At 40.3% G+C, this 16,310-nt stretch overlaps 1 protein-coding gene across 3 annotated transcripts in view; it reads left to right on the forward strand.

The window, feature by feature from the left end:
• The window catches only part of KAT2B (lysine acetyltransferase 2B), an 80,143-nt gene extending 74,385 nt beyond the window's left edge, over nucleotides 1–5,758 (forward strand). For 2 of the 3 annotated variants that reach the window (XM_075212325.1, XM_075212327.1), the window contains exons 17-18: nucleotides 1,719–1,803; nucleotides 4,510–5,758. In XM_075212325.1, coding sequence (XP_075068426.1) covers nucleotides 1,719–1,803; nucleotides 4,510–4,703 — 279 coding nt within the window. In that variant the 3' untranslated portion in view covers nucleotides 4,704–5,758. The remainder of the gene's footprint in view (nucleotides 1–1,718; nucleotides 1,804–4,509) is intronic. The other variant, XM_075212326.1, reaches the window with a different exon arrangement.
• The last annotated feature ends 10,552 nt before the right edge of the window (nucleotides 5,759–16,310 follow it).

The raw sequence follows: 16,310 nt of genomic DNA on the forward strand, positions 1-16,310 counted from the left end.
AAATCATTACCTTTTGTGACATTACACCATGGAAATTGAAATGAATTAAATCAGATTTTTTTCTAGCTGCATTTACACGTTATAACACTTAACATCAAAGTGAAAATAACATTTACAAAAATTCTTAAGAATTAAAATAATTACTAAAATACTTGGTTTGCATAAGTGATCATACCCTTAGAGTAACCATTATAAAGTAAAAGCTCAGGTACAACCAATGGCCGATTGATATTAATTGTAGTGGTTTAGATTTCTTCAGAAAAAAAGCTAAATGTTCCTTCAGGATTCCACTACCAGCGGCGTATTGTAAGGCAAAGAATTCACTATGGTTGGAAAGGTGCTTTTATTAGGGCTCTGGGATAAAGTCATGGAAAGGCACAAGTTAGGAGAAGGATACAAAAATGTTTAAAATGCTTTTACTCTTCCTCGGAGTACCTTGGAAAGTGTATGGCACCACCAACACCCTGCCTAGATCGAAATGTCCCTCAAAACTGGAAGACAGAGCCAGGAAGAAATTGATCAGAAAAGCTACCAAGATGCCAGTGGAGGTTTTGATGGACTTCCAAATTTTTGTAGCTGAGATTGGTTGGTCTGTGCATGCGACAACTATTTCACAAGCTTTACACAAAGCTGCCCTGTATGGCAGGGTGGCAAGAAAAAAGCCTCTTCTGAAAAAGTGTCACACTCGGTCTCATTTGTGCTTTACAAAAAAAAACCTTTGAAAGATTCTGATGCCAAGTTGCAATAGGTTGTATGTTCAGATTAGACCAAGATATAGCTTTTTGGACTGAACTTCAAGCACTTTGTTTTGTGCAAACCAAACACAGCACACAACCCAAATCACACCATACCTATTGTGAAGCATGGTGGTGGAAACATTATGTTGTGTGGGTTTTTCTCTTCAGCAGGGACTGGGCAATTGGCCAGGATTGAAGGGAAGATGGATGCTATCAAATACACCCAAATTCTTATGAAAACCTGTTCTGCTACTCAGTAGAAGATGGGCAGGTGGTTCACCATACAGCACGACAACGACCCTAAACCTACTGCCACTAAGAAAACAATGCTTGGCTTAAGGATATGAAGGTGAATGTCCTTGACTGGCCAAGTCAGAGCCCCCATCTAAATCTGATAGAAAATCTGTGGATGGAATGAAGAGAGCAGTCACTGCTCACCATGAAATATGATTGAACTTGAAAAATTCTGAAAGAAAGAATTGGCAATTATTCCCCTATCTAGGTGCTCAATGCTGGTAGAGACATATCCAAACAGGTTGGTGGCTGTAATTACAGCAAAAGGTGGCTCTGCAAAGTATTAAATCAATGACCTGATCACTTTTCCAACCCTGGTATTCTAGTTTTAATTTTTTTTTTTAATTTTCAGAACTGTTGCCTTTTGCCTTAGTTGAATGTTGTAAGGCGAAATTTGTAAATAAACCTGGAAAAAGTTTGATATGGGGCCCAGCAATAAGCTGCTCAATTGGTAAAGTGGCTGTCGCCATTGTGTGGGATTCATGTGAATATATAGGACAACTCTGCATGAAATAATATTAAGCTTGGATGCAAAATCTGTGGGACTGATTGTTACTAATATGTTATTTATTTAAAAGCATTGTAGAACCAAGAGTGCGAATAAATCCTTCTGTACAACTCAGTAAAAGAACTGCAGATCTTCATTATCTTTTTAAATTAAGTTAACTGTTTTTTTTTTAATTTAAGAGTCATCAAAGTGCATGGCCTTTCATGGAACCTGTGAAAAGAACAGAAGCACCAGGATACTATGAAGTTATAAGATTTCCTATGGGTAATGACAATAACTTGCGTAGTTCATTCTCTAGTCAGCTATTGAGTATATAACTGATAGAAAATATGTGTAGTGCTGCCCAGTTGTATTTTTTTCTTGATCTAGGCAATGATCAATACATCATTAATTCTACCAGAGAAAAAGTGTATAAAAATATTCCTATCAATTTACAAATTTCACACAAATTCAACCATGTTCAGCAAAGAAAAACCCTTTCTTTTCTAAACATGTACTTATCAAGGGTCTAAGCACCTGCTATTCCACATGTAGCGTGGGAAACACCCCCTCTGGTGTTGTTAATTGTCACCCTGTCAGAGGAACGGTGAGAGATAGTACCCCCTCAGTGGAATGGTGAGAGATAGTACCCCCGCAGAGGAAGGGTGAGAGATAGTACCCACTCAGAGGAAGGGTGAGAGATAGTACCCCCTCAGAGGAATTGTGAGACATAGTACTCCCTCAGTGGAAGGGTGAGAGATAGTACCCCCTCAGAGGAATAGTGAGAGATAGTACCCCCTCAGAGGAAGGGTGAGAGATAGTACCCCCTCAGAGAAATGGTGAGAGATAGTACCCACTCAGAGGAGGGGTGAGAGATAGTACCCACTCAGAGGAAGGGTGAGAGATAGTACCCCCTCAGAGGAATTGTAAGACATAGTACTCCCTCAGTGGAAGGGTGAGAGATAGTACCCCCTCAGAGGAATGGTGAGAGATAGTACCCCCTCAGAGGAATGGTGAGTGATAGTACCCCCTCAGAGGAAGGGTGAGAGATAGTACCCCCTCAGAGGAAGGGTGAGAGGTAGTACCCCCTCAGAGGAAGGGTGAGAGGTAGTACCCCCTCAGAGGAATGGTGAGAGATAGTACTCCCTCAGTGGAAGGGTGAGAGATAGTACCCCGTCAGAGGAACGGTGGGAAATAGTACCCCCTCAGAGAACTGGTGAGAGATAGTACCCCCTCAGAGGAAGGGTGAGAGATAGTACCCCCGCAGAGGAAGGGTGAGAGATAGTACCCCATCAGAGGAACGGTGAGAGATAGTACCCCCTCAGAGGAAGGGTGAGAGATAGTACCCACTCAGAGGAAGGGTGAGAGATAGTACCCACTCAGAGGAAGGGTGAGAGATAGTACCCACTCAGAGGAAGGGTGAGAGATAGTACCCACTCAGAGGAAGGGTGAGAGATAGTACCCCCTCAGAGGAATTGTGAGACATAGTACTCCCTCAGTGGAAGGGTGAGAGATAGTACCCCCTCAGAGGAATGGTGAGAGATAGTACCCCCTCAGAGGAATGGTGAGAGATAGTACCCCCTCAGAGGAAGGGTGAGAGGTAGTACCCCCTCAGAGGAAGGGTGAGAGGTAGTACCCCCTCAGAGGAAGGGTGAGAGATAGTACCCCCTCAGAGGAATGGTGAGAGATAGTACCCCCTCAGAGGAATGGTGAGAGATAGTACTCCGTCAGTGGAAGGGTGAGAGATAGTACCCCATCAGAGGAACGGTGGGAAATAGTACCCCCTCAGAGAACTGGTGAGAGATAGTACCCCCTCAGAGGAAGGGTGAGAGATAGTACCCCCGCAGAGGAAGGGTGAGAGATAGTACCCCATCAGAGGAACGGTGAGAGATAGTACCCCCTCAGAGGAAGGGTGAGAGGTAGTACCCCATCAGAGGAACGGTGAGAGATAGTACCCCCTCAGAGGAAGGGTGAGAGGTAGTACCCCCTCAGAGGAAGGGTGAGAGGTAGTACCCCCTCAGAGGAATGGTGAGAGATAGTACTCCCTCAGTGGAAGGGTGAGAGATAGTACCCCGTCAGAGGAACGGTGGGAAATAGTACCCCCTCAGAGAACTGGTGAGAGATAGTACCCCCTCAGAGGAAGGGTGAGAGATAGTACCCCCGCAGAGGAAGGGTGAGAGATAGTACCCCATCAGAGGAACGGTGAGAGATAGTACCCCCTCAGAGGAAGGGTGAGAGATAGTACCCCCTCAGAGAAATGGTGAGAGATAGTACCCACTCAGAGGAAGGGTGAGAGATAGTACCCACTCAGAGGAAGGGTGAGAGATAGTACCCCCTCAGAGGAATTGTGAGACATAGTTCTCCCTCAGTGGAAGGGTGAGAGATAGTACCCCCTCAGAGGAATGGTGAGAGATAGTACCCCCTCAGAGGAATGGTGAGTGATAGTACCCCCTCAGAGGAATGGTGAGTGATAGTACCCCCTCAGAGGAATGGTGAGTGATAGTACCCCCTCAGAGGAATGGTGAGTGATAGTACCCCCTCAGAGGAATTGTGAGACATAGTACTCCCTCAGAGGAATGGTGATAGTACCCCCTCAGAGGAAGGGTGAGAGATAGTACCCCCTCAGAGGAACGGTGAGAGATTTTACCTCCACAGAGAAGGGGTGAAGAGAAATGTGATCTAAAAAGCCACCATTTAAAATGTGACCTACCCATTAATATTGTGTCAAAGTAGCCATTAAGAACTGTGCAAGAGCTGATAGGAGATGTATATATGAACTGCACATATTTGCTTTATCACTGCAACCGTTTAAGCATGTGTTGGAGTGAAGACAGAGTGTACATAAAGAGTTTATTTTGCAATATAGAGATGGTCTGGTGCCCAAATCATTAGAAATCTGTTGCTCTGCACCCCAAGATTGTTCTTTCAAACAAAAGTATATGAAACAAAGGTCATACACCCAATTTTTGTTTGTGTTTTTTTTAAATACAGATCTCAAAACTATGAGTGAACGAGTGAAGAACCGATATTATGTGACAAAGAAGCTGTTCATGGCAGATCTGCAGAGGATTTTCACAAACTGTAGAGAGTACAATCCACCGGAGAGTGAATACTTCAAGTGTGCAAACATCCTGGAGAAATTCTTCTACACTAAAATTAAAGAAGCTGGACTGATTGACAAATGAGCAATGATTGCAATGTTACCTTAACATGCCTGATATTGTTGGCTCGCCTACTGTTTTGCTACCATACTTTTCAATTTGCACTCATTTGAGACCTTACTAACCTTCATTATATTGGTTACCTTTTAGCAAACTTTATTTTGTTTGATTTTGTATAGATTTTATTAGAAAAGGGTGCTTTAAAACCTTTAGGGCTTAGAGTATATAATGTTGAGATGAGCTGTTTTGTATATTTAGAAGTGTTTTGTATAATAATGTACAGTTAAGCATTTAAATAGCTTGTTAACCACTAATATCAAAACACTGTTTAAGATAGATAATAGATTATAGATTTGCTTATGCCGGCCATAAGAAACATAATCTAATAAAACTGCAACAAAAAGACACTAATGTAGGTGTCATTGTATTCATTTTACAAGTTTATAGATACAGATTACATTTTTGGGGATAAATGTTTGTAAATTCTGTTTTTCTAGGTCTAGAAAGGTACTGTTTAATACTTTGTAGATGACCATTTTAAATATAGTATTAGTACTGCTACAGTACCTCTCATACATTTTCCCATATTTTATTGAAATAATGAGTTTGGTATAATGTATATTATTATGTCTGTGGAGGTAACATAGGAGACTCCAGTTCTATACCCAGATGTTTCATGTTCACCAATCAAAGGCATTCATTTTAAAGTATTATTATGTTTATTTTACAGGAGTTTCTTATTTTTACATAAGATTTAGTGAATAATGATTACAACAGCGTATGAACTATTTAAAGGATTTTGTTTAGAAACTAAAATCAAATTTGTTTTGTTAACTAGGAAGATGAACTGAAAATGCATTGTGCTACCATATCCTAATCTGATTGACACATTCCTACATAAAAACAACTGCCCATAATATTTGTAAAGCACTAAGATTTATGTTGTTCTTTTTTTAAATATATTTAATGTCTATTTTTTTAACTAGTTCATTGTGAAACATCTTAAAAATACATTATCAATGTGACCAAAATCAAAGTAATAAAAAAAAATGTTTTTAGACTAAATTGTATAACCCAAATGCTATACTGGAGAAGAATGTTATTTGTTTAAGGTATTAAAGGGTTCATTGTTCTATATTTATTGAGGATTGTATACCTGAAGTGCAAAAAAATGAAAAAGTGAATCATCTTGACTGGTTCATAGATTGTATAGCTTTTAGCCAATTGCTAGAACAGAGACATATGAAACAGAGCTTGTTACAGTAATTTATAGTTTTTGTAATACTTGCCGCTAGTGTCACAGTTGACAAGTATTGTGGATATATGGTACCAAATGGGGCAATTGATGACTGAACAAAATTATGTATAATTCAAGAAATGGCAACATCTAGGAGACATCAGGAACTTTTTGAGTCTGAAGAAATGTACCCATTAGACTCAATAGAAAGTTCTCCCAAAAGTTAGGTATCAGCATGGATTGTTTAGGCACATTGGCTACCTGGCTCCTGAGATTTGCCCAGGCCTGCATGAATATAATAAAAGTATAAAAATGTTTATAATATCATAAACATAATTGCACACCTGCAGAAACAAAATAACTGTGGTCAGAGGAGAGAAGGTTGATGTAAGACTATGTATCTAAGACTCTTTGGGGCATATTCAATTAGCTTTCGGATTCGCGGTAATGCGCGTTACCGCGAAAAGTGCGCGTTGTTGCGGGTATTACGGTACCGCATTACCGCGGATTTTCGTTCGCAACCCTATGGGCTGCGAACGAAAATCCACGTTATTGCGGTAACGTGTATTACGCTTCGCGGCTGTTCCGGTGCGTTACCGCGAATCCGAAAGCTAATTGAATATGCCCCTTTGACTGTGTATGTCAGTAATATTACATTCATATCATAATTGACGTAGAATACAAGCCAATGCCTATTCATTGACCACATTCAATTATTTTTGACATAACAAAAGATAATATTAATAAAAATAGTATAAATGTGAAATCTCTTTTAGATTGTTACGATTTTAAACTTGAGATAGACGTCCCAATCTTATAAAGAAATGGTCTAATTCTAATAAGGAATACATCAACAGCAATTCTTGACTGTAGAATAGAAGTACGTAAAGCTTGGGTTATTACAATTTTATACTACACAAGTTTGTTTACCAAGAGCAAAGCTGGGCAGCATCAGGACATTTGCTTATATCATGGAACCTCTTTAAAAAATGTCATCTGTTGTAATTATTAGGATCTTTAAAAACCTTAAAGGGCCTCAGCAATTTAATCGCTTAGGGAAGCCAGATACAGATTACAAATTACTCCCAAATATAAACAGATCTTTTATCTAGGAAAAATTATAATAAAATATTTTTATTGAATTAAGACTAATTTAGTTTTGCAGAAGTCAGACACTTTGCTAAAATTCTAAGAGGGATTGATATTTTTAAATCACCACTAAACCTAAATATAAGTTGTGAATGCTATCCAAGTCTTTTTTCATATTGCAAAAGTTCCAACTCTGACAGGATTTAATATGTCTGAAATTTGTATAGACAGCTGTAACAACAGTGATCCCAAGTGGGTTTGTCTTGTTTTTAGCAGTCTGAATCTATTTAACACCTAAGAAATATAGTTTAGCAAGTGACACCAGAGGCAACTGGGATAGCCACTGTTAGCCACCTTGGGACAATATATGTAACCGTGTTATGTAGGAAAGAGGAATGAATTGTTCTCTGCTATGAGCCATTTCTACATTAAAGTTCTGTTTAGGATCAGAAACATGCATATATTTTTAAATATATGTTTTATATAAGGTAGCTTGTATTTTAGAGTGCATGAATTTAGAGTGTCTAAAGAAATCCAATATATACATTTTGTAAACTGGAATATGTTAGCTTCAATATTTTAGAGGAGAGTAACATGTAAAATTAAATTACGAATTGTGAATGTTCTATCCCCTTTTTGTGTTAATGTTGAGTAGCGACACTGTTGTGTTATCAAGACTGTCCCATTTCTATACTGAATGCATTTTTATGTTTTATAATTTAAAAGAACGATATTTTCATATAGATATTGTGCAATACTGCTGGAGTAGAATGCGTGGTTTTGCAAATGCTTTATATAGCAAAATAATATACCTTTGTAAAGTTAATATATTGTATCAGATTAGATTTAAATTATATAAAGGTATTTTGGAATTGTCTTTGTGTAAAACTATTCAGATATACTGTGTATAGCGAAAAAAAGGAAAAGTAACTTTCATTTAGATTTTTATGTAAATACAAGTTTGTTAAACGTTTGGAATAATCAATGGTAAGGTAATTAAAAACATAAAAACATGTCAAAGCCTACAGCATATGTTTGTCACAAACTTACATGATTGTGTCATGATGCAGTATATTCATTTTCATCCCAAGGAAAGGGCTCTAATGAAGGGATAGGGTACTTGGAGCATTGACATTGTGTGGGTTCTTGTTTAACAGTTCCACAAGTAATACATTTAGCAGTTTACTCACTAGCATATATTATATATTAGCTCTGGCTGTTTACCGTACTTTTCCGGCAGTACATTCACATACTAGATTTCTTAATATAGAACAAATGTTGTAAGAGAGGTACACCTATTAAAGCAGTTATACTAACATAGGATAGACAGGGGCGCATATTACAATGAGTGTGGCCAAATGTCACTCACAAAAATCCAATGTAGAAAGTTATAATAGCACACCCACATGTATTTATGAAGCAACAAAATGTATTGATTAAGTACATCAATGTATACAGACAGGTGAGAAACACAGAAGTGAAGGGAGAATAACAGTCTACTCCAATGTTGTCGGAATAATCCTTTTCTCAAGAGGTCTTGTTTCTCCAAATTTGTGGCTGCATAAGTGCTATGAGCATTATCGACATGCAATATAAGATGCCATTTGCTGTTTTTATTTTCATACTTAACCGCCAGTGGTAAATTTCTGGGTGGTATTATTATAATAAGTTTATTTAAAAAGCACCACAATACCTTGCAGTGAAACCAGAGTGTACATTGAACATGGCAAAGAACTCACAATGTAGACAAATAGAAGACAGTTGATAGGGAGGGTATGGCTTATGAAAGCTTACAATCTAGTGGAGAGAGGGCTGAGATATAAAGAGGATGTGAAACTTGTCTGGGGGTTGGAGCAAGTAACTGGTGCCTGGTGGGCTTTGCTCGAAATAAGGGTTTTGAGGGAACATTTAAAACTTTGTAGATCGGGAGAGTGTTGGGTCGGGCATGGTAGCTTTATGGGTTGGTAGTAACGCAGAACAATCTTGTATGTTGGAGTAAGAAGTGCTTATAAGAGGAGGTAAGGTGCAGGTAAGGAGATCTAAGTGGTTGAAAGGCAGAGTATATGGAGACAAGGTCAGAGATGAGAGAGGTATTGAGAGCTTTGCAGGTGAAGGTGAGGATTCTGGAAGCTATGAGGAGTCAGTGTAGGAAGTTATAGTCTTGAGGCTGATGCAGAGTTGTGAAAAGATTAGTCTCTCATTGCCATTTAGAGTGGATTGAAGTGAGTATAGAAGGGTGAGAGGAATGCCAATTATGAGGAGGTTTCAGTAGTTGTGAAGGGAGAGGGTGAGATATTGGACAAAGATTTTGTTTGTGTCTAGGGTGAGAAAGTACAGCGGGCACGGGAACAGTAAGGTGTCATTGACGGTGAGTGAGATTGGGGTGGGGGGCTGATGACTCTGGAAAGGGTAAAGATGATGAGTTGTTTTAGACTTATTAAGCTTTAGGTAGAACTTGGACATTCATGTGGAGATGGCAGAGAGATAGCTGGACACAGGTTAACAAGATGTTGTCCTCTATAGCCCTGAAATGCCCTCCCTGGCCATCATACAAACTTTTATTCATTTTCTGGAAATGGAGTGTACATTTAAATAAACATGCCTTGAAATATTAGTGGAATTTTTAATATGTTGCTGCTCATGTTTAAAAGTGTTATCCATTCCCCTGCTTTCTATTTTTATTTAATAATTTAAAAAAAAGAACAAAAACACCTGTTCATCACGATAACATTCTTTTGTGTGTACAATCTGCAAAATTACTGTGCATGCCCAGAACTGGCTCATGTGTATACATGCTAGAACATGTGTTTGCAATCAGGAGCAACTATAGAAATGTATTTCATGTACAGTAGACATTAAGAACATCATTGACATATTTATTGAACATATCCTGCAGTGTCCTGTTTTGTAGAGCATACACCCGTATTCATCACCAGCTCACATCAACTCCTTGTTTAATTCGGGGTTACGTACTTGATTTACATGCGTTTTAAAACAAACGCACGTTGTGCTCAGTATACGTCCCGTAATGAATCTAGCCATATGCAGTGGTTGGAGTGGAAATTTAGAAGTACTAGTCTGGAACTTGCACTTTGAAATGAACGGGTGGAGGCCTGGGGGCCACCTAAGCCCCCCGAAGGTTTATGGATGAAATTAATTTTAGATGCATTTTAACACTTTATAGTATAATATAAAACTTATTGTATTATGCAAGGCTATCCACCCTGTGTCCCCCATCTCTCCTGTGTCAAATTATCTTTCCTTTGTGTCCCTCCACCTCTTCCTCATGTTTCCTTTGTGTATTTGCACTTTCCCACATATCTTCATATTATAATAAAACTATCCAAAATATCTCCCTTATATCTCATGTTACCCCTTATCTGTTTCCTACGTGTCCCCTATCTTCATTGCAGGTATCCCTCTCTCACTCCCTACTTGCTCTCCCCCTGTGCCTCACATCCTGCTTCTCTCGCTCCTACCTTACTCCTTGATCCTCTCAATCTATCCCTGTTCCTATTATTCTCTTTCACTAGTTAATTCACTTTTGCCCCTCCATCATTACACTGTGCCCATTCATGACTTGCATCCCCTTATGCCTGGAGAGATGCAACAGGGGCAGGGCATAAGTTGAGTACAATAAGGCCATGTACAGGTAAATGTATCATGCCCAATAAAGAATTGGATGCATCCCCACATAGGCTTTTTAGGAGGCATATCTATTGCAGTTACTGCAGGTGTGTTGTAAAACTACATGACAATTAGGACGATAGCAGCACTATCTGGATTTATCGAAATGAGGGATGGGAGCACATAAGTGGAGATTGGCGAGTATCAATCGGAGGGTAAGCCCTGTGACATCTTCTATAACAGACCAGACATCAGTCCAAAAGGAAGCAAAAAGTCTCCCCGCAAGCTACCTTCCCTCCAGCACATATTGGAAGTATTTTGACAAATGGAATGTAGAGGAGTGGGAACCAGGTAACCATCTTACACGAGTTCTTCTTAATGGGGATACTAATGGAGCACTTGGGTATGGAGGTCAACGGCCCAGGTCACTATATGGGTAGCAGACAGAGGATTCTGCGGTGCAAGTACAGTGTGGTAGAGGAGGGTGATGGCCCCATTGTAGTTGTCGTTATATGTGCATATGCACTCGAATTTGTAAAGTTCTCGAGGAGGTACAGGTTTAAGGGAGGTCTGTATGAAGTGGCGCATTTGTAGAATTTTGTGTTGAGAATATGATGTCTCCTGTGTATCGGAGACAGTTCGTGGTGTAAACACGTCACCCCAGCACCCCTATACAACTTAATTACTTTATATTTTACACCAATAGGGTATTGCAACTTTTGCATCTGTAACCATGTTGAGTTACCTCTATGCTATAGTTCGGCATAAGTATATGAACGCCTGATGTAAAAATATTGCTTTGTTTTGACTTGGATGCAACTTGAGATATGTGACTCATCATACACATTGCAAGTAAATTCCTATGCATAGTTTATGAGTTTAAGGCGCTTGATACCTCAACACACAAAGTAATCAAACTGGTGTAAAAATCGATGTGGTGTTAAAAGCAACTCTTCTATGAATAGCTTAAATAATTTGAGTATATGAACCTGGTTTCATATACTCAAATTATTTAAGCTGTCAGAGGAATACATTTTGCTAAACTTAAATTCTACACATCACCTTTGGAAGTGATAATTTGCACTTACCAAAAAGGGTTTTTTGTTAGGAGCAATTAGGTGTGTGTATAATTCATAGGTAGAAAGCATTATCCTGCAAAACCACTTAAATATCAACCACAAATGGTCACTAAAAAGAAATGGTCATCTTCACTCCATCCGCCTCTTCCCCCCCCCTCTCCACCTTAAAGTTGCTCTCATCTATCATCCCTGGCCCTTTCTCCCACATCTTTAACCTGCCTATCTCAACTGGTATCTCCCCTATTCTCAAGAAACCTCTCTTGACCCATTCTCTCTCTCCAACTTTCACCCCATATCTTTGCTTTCCTATGCTTCTAAAATTCTCAAAACCACTTGTCTTCAATTGTCTGACCCTCTCCAGTCTGGCTTCCGTTCCCTTCACTCATCTGAAACCGCATTCATTAAAGTACCAAATGAATACTCTGTTAAGTCCAAAGATCACTTCTCTCACTCCTCAACCTATCTGCTGCTTTTGACAGTTTCTTCACTTCACCACCCTTTACTCCCTAGGTCTTTGCGATACAGCTTTATCTTGGTTTGCCTCCTACTTCTCCGACTACTCCTTTAGCGTGTCTGCTTCTGACTCTTCCTCTTTCTATTGGAGACCCTAAGGCTCTGTCCTTGACCCTCTGCTCTTTTCTCTCTACACCACCTCTCTTGGTAAACTTATTTAATCATTTGGCCTACAATATCACCTCTATGCTGATGAAACGCAAATTTATCGTTCCTCCCCTTGCCTCTCTCCCACCTTTCTAACCCAGGTATCTAGCGGTCTCTCTACTATAACTACCCTACAGCGCTTCCTGAAACTCTCCAAATTTGCGCTTTTCACCCACCAATGTTGCTGTCCCTCCCAATATCTCCCTCTTGGTTGACATCACTCTTTCTCCTGTCACCCAAGCCCGCTGCCTTCGATTCACCCTCGACTCAGACCTCAGCTTTACTCCTCATATCCAGTCTCCCACCAAATCCTGCCATTTTCTCCTCCATAGCATCATGAAAATCCATCCCTTCCCATCTCAGGAAGCAACCATAATTATGGTCCATTCTCTCATTTCTCATCTCGACTATTGCAACTTTCTTCTTATTGGCCTTCCTGTCACTTTTCTGACCTTTAACCGATAGAGAATGCTGTGGCAAGGCTCACCTTCTGCTCCTGGCGCACCTTTTCCGCTACTCCTCTTCGTAAATACCTTCTTATCCATTTCAGAATTCCATTACCCTCACTTTCAAAGCCTTTACCAACACTTCTCCCCCTTACATCTGACATTGTCTCAAGGCTCATACTTACCCAGCCACTCCACCTCAATTCACATCCCCTTACCTCCTACCTTGCAGGCCCCATTCTTTGGAACTCCCTACCGCGTCTCACTCAACTCTCCAATCTTCAGTCCTTCAAATACTCCCTCAAAACTCACCTTTTCAAGCTCGCCTATCCTACCACCTCCTAACCATTCTATCCATTACCTCCTCTTCCTCACCTGTCAACTCAATTTTCTCCCAGTTGGTCCTACGGTCTCTCACCACTCCTCCCTCTAGAATGTAAGCTCTCGTAGGCAGGGTCCTCTCTTCCTATTGTTCCATTAATGTCTACTATCTGACTCACTCGTACGTCCTGTCATGTCTTTTGCTGCGCTCTAAGCCCCCATATCATTACTCACACATCTATTTATTTTTCTGTACCTGTCATTATGGAATCTGTGGCACCTTATTTATAAAATAATAATCTATTTGGTTAATTTTGGTAATGGGGTTTTCAAAGGTGGCTGAAACTTCCATGTGTTAATCAATGTTTAATATGCTCAGGAGAGGAGATAACTGAGATATCCCAATATATAACCTAGGGAGAAAGCAGAAGCCACCTTATTTTTAATAATTTAATCAAATTAAAAAATGTAAATCTATATTTTTAACATAACTAAATATGTACAATAGCTGGCAGCAGGCACCATGCATCGAGCATTGAAGTGGGAGCAGTTAGCTGAACATGTCTTCTGCCCCAGACTACAGAAAGATGAGTGATAAAGGTAGCCAAGTTACAATTATTCAAAGTTACTTATTTTTTAGCCAATAAACTAATGTTGTGAAACTAGTGATGCAGTGATTTTAACAAAATTTATATATACATACACCAAAAGTTTTAGAACACCACCATTTTTCCAGGTTTCATTGATGTTTAAGCAATTCAAGACCTGTGAATAGCCTGAAATGGTACAAAGATAAGTAGTAAACTGCTAGATGTTTAAAAAAACAAAACAGTTTAGGTTAAACAAAAAAACCACAACTAAAAAATAACGTAAATTTTAGAACTATACAAAAAAAGCCTTTTTAAAGGGAACAAGTAATGGGTTAACAACTTACAGCTGTTTTGGAGCAATGACCGTACATTACATTTTGAAAATGGATGCAAACAATTCCTACATGTGTCCCAACTTTTGTTAGTGTAGAATTTTACAATAATCTGAAAACCGTACACCATCTCTGGTTTTTTAGATTTTATATTTGTGTCCACTTCGGTAGCTGCTGTTTGGAGTTACTAAGTTTCAGCTGTGTTGGCGTTGTTTATTGGCTATAAAATACGAATACTAGAACTAGTGGGTGCCTTTTCTCCACTTCTTCTCATTTTCGGAGAATTTATAGTAACGGATTTACCACCCGCTCATTTGGAGACTGGCTGCCATCCTATAAATACGGGAGTGTAAACATTTCTGAAATTTGCTATAAGGTGTATGCTGGGTTGAGCGTCATTCTGTTATTTGTGACGTAATTGTGCGTATTTAAAAAAACAAAAGCAAAAACTTTCAAGCAACATTTATACACGCTTTATTAACAAATGTATACTTATTACAGTCCTGAAAGGGATGGGAGTCCAATTTATTACGTTTTGATGCAGTTAGGAACCCGGTCATGCGGGCGGCAGTTGGAGAAGGCTGCACGTTAGATCAGCTAGATCAGCTCTGTGTCTTTCCTCCCACAGAATTATCTGTCCACAATTATAAAACATCTAAAAACTTGTGAAGACAGTGGGAAATTATTGTGGGGGTACAAAGGAGTGTCATCATCACTCCAAAGACAAGGCCATACCATCTATCCCTGGCTTATCTGCATCAACTGACCTACTGTGTACCGACCTGGCTTGTCAGTTGGCCCTTCTCCTGCTGAATCCCTGGTTTATCTGCATCAACTGACCTACTGTGTACCGACCCGGCTTGTCAATTAACCCTTCTCCTGCCGAATACCTGGCTTATCTGCATCAACTGATCTACTGTGTACCGACCCGGCTTGTCAGTTAACCCTTCTCCTGCTGAATCCCTGGCTTATCTGCATCAACTGATCTACTGTGTACCGACCCGGCTTTTCAGTTAACCCTTCTCCTGCTGAATCCCTGGCTTATCTACATCAACTGATCTACTGTGTACCGACCCGGCTTGTCAGTTAACCCTTCTCCTGCTGAGTCCCTGGCTTATCTGTATCAACTGATCTACTGTGTACCGACCCGGCTTGTCAATTAACCCTTCTCCTGCTGAATCCTTGGCTTATCTGCACCAACTGATCTATTGTGTACCGACCCGCCTTGTCAGTTAACCCTTCTCCTGCTGAATCCCTGGCTTATCTACATCAACTGATCTACTGTGTACCGACCCGGCTTATCAATTAACCCTTCTCCTGCTGAGTCCCTGGCTTATCTGTATCAACTGATCTACTGTGTACCGACCTGGCTTGTCGGTTGACCCTTCTCCTGCTGGGTCCCTGGCTTGTCTGCACCGGCTGATCTACTGTGTACCGACCCGGCTTGTCAGTTAACCCTTCTCCTGCTGAATCCCTGGTTTATCTGCATCAACTGACCTACTGTGTACCGACCCGGCTTGTCAGTTAACCCTTCTCCTGCTGAATCCCTGGTTTATCTGCATCAACTGATCTACTGTGTACCGACCCGGCTTTTCAGTTAACCCTTCTCCTGCTGAATCCCTGGCTTATCTACATCAACTGACCTACTGTGTACCGACCCGGCTTATCAATTGGCCCTTCTCCTGCTGAGTCCCTGGCTTGTCTGTATCAACTGATCTACTGTGTACCGACCCGGCTTGTCAATTAACCCTTCTCCTGCTGAATCCCTGGCTTATCTGCACCAACTGATCTACTGTGTACCGACCCGGCTTGTCAGTTAACCCTTCTTCTGCTGAATCCCTGGCTTATCTGCACCAACTGATCTACTGTGTACCGACCCGGCTTGTCAATTAACCCTTCTCCTGCTGAATCCCTGGCTTATCTGCATCAACTGATCTACTGTGTACCGACCCGGCTTGTCAATTAACCCTTCTCCTGCTGAATCCCTGGCTTATCTGCACCAACTGATCTACTGTGTACCGACCCGGCTTGTCAATTAACCCTTCTGCTGAATCCCTGGCTTATCTGCAGCAACTGATCAACTGTGTACCGACCCGGCTTGTCAGTTAACCCTTCTCCTGCTGAATCCCTGGCTTAACTGCATCAACTGCATATAAAACATTATTTTATATGCCATTATTTTGTTTTTCCTGATTGTACATTTACAAGTTTCTACTTTTTACCTGTTATTATTCTACTATTTATATGCCT

Source organism: Mixophyes fleayi, chromosome 5 (genome assembly GCF_038048845.1).
Source record: "Mixophyes fleayi isolate aMixFle1 chromosome 5, aMixFle1.hap1, whole genome shotgun sequence".
NCBI lineage: Eukaryota > Metazoa > Chordata > Amphibia > Anura > Limnodynastidae > Mixophyes > Mixophyes fleayi.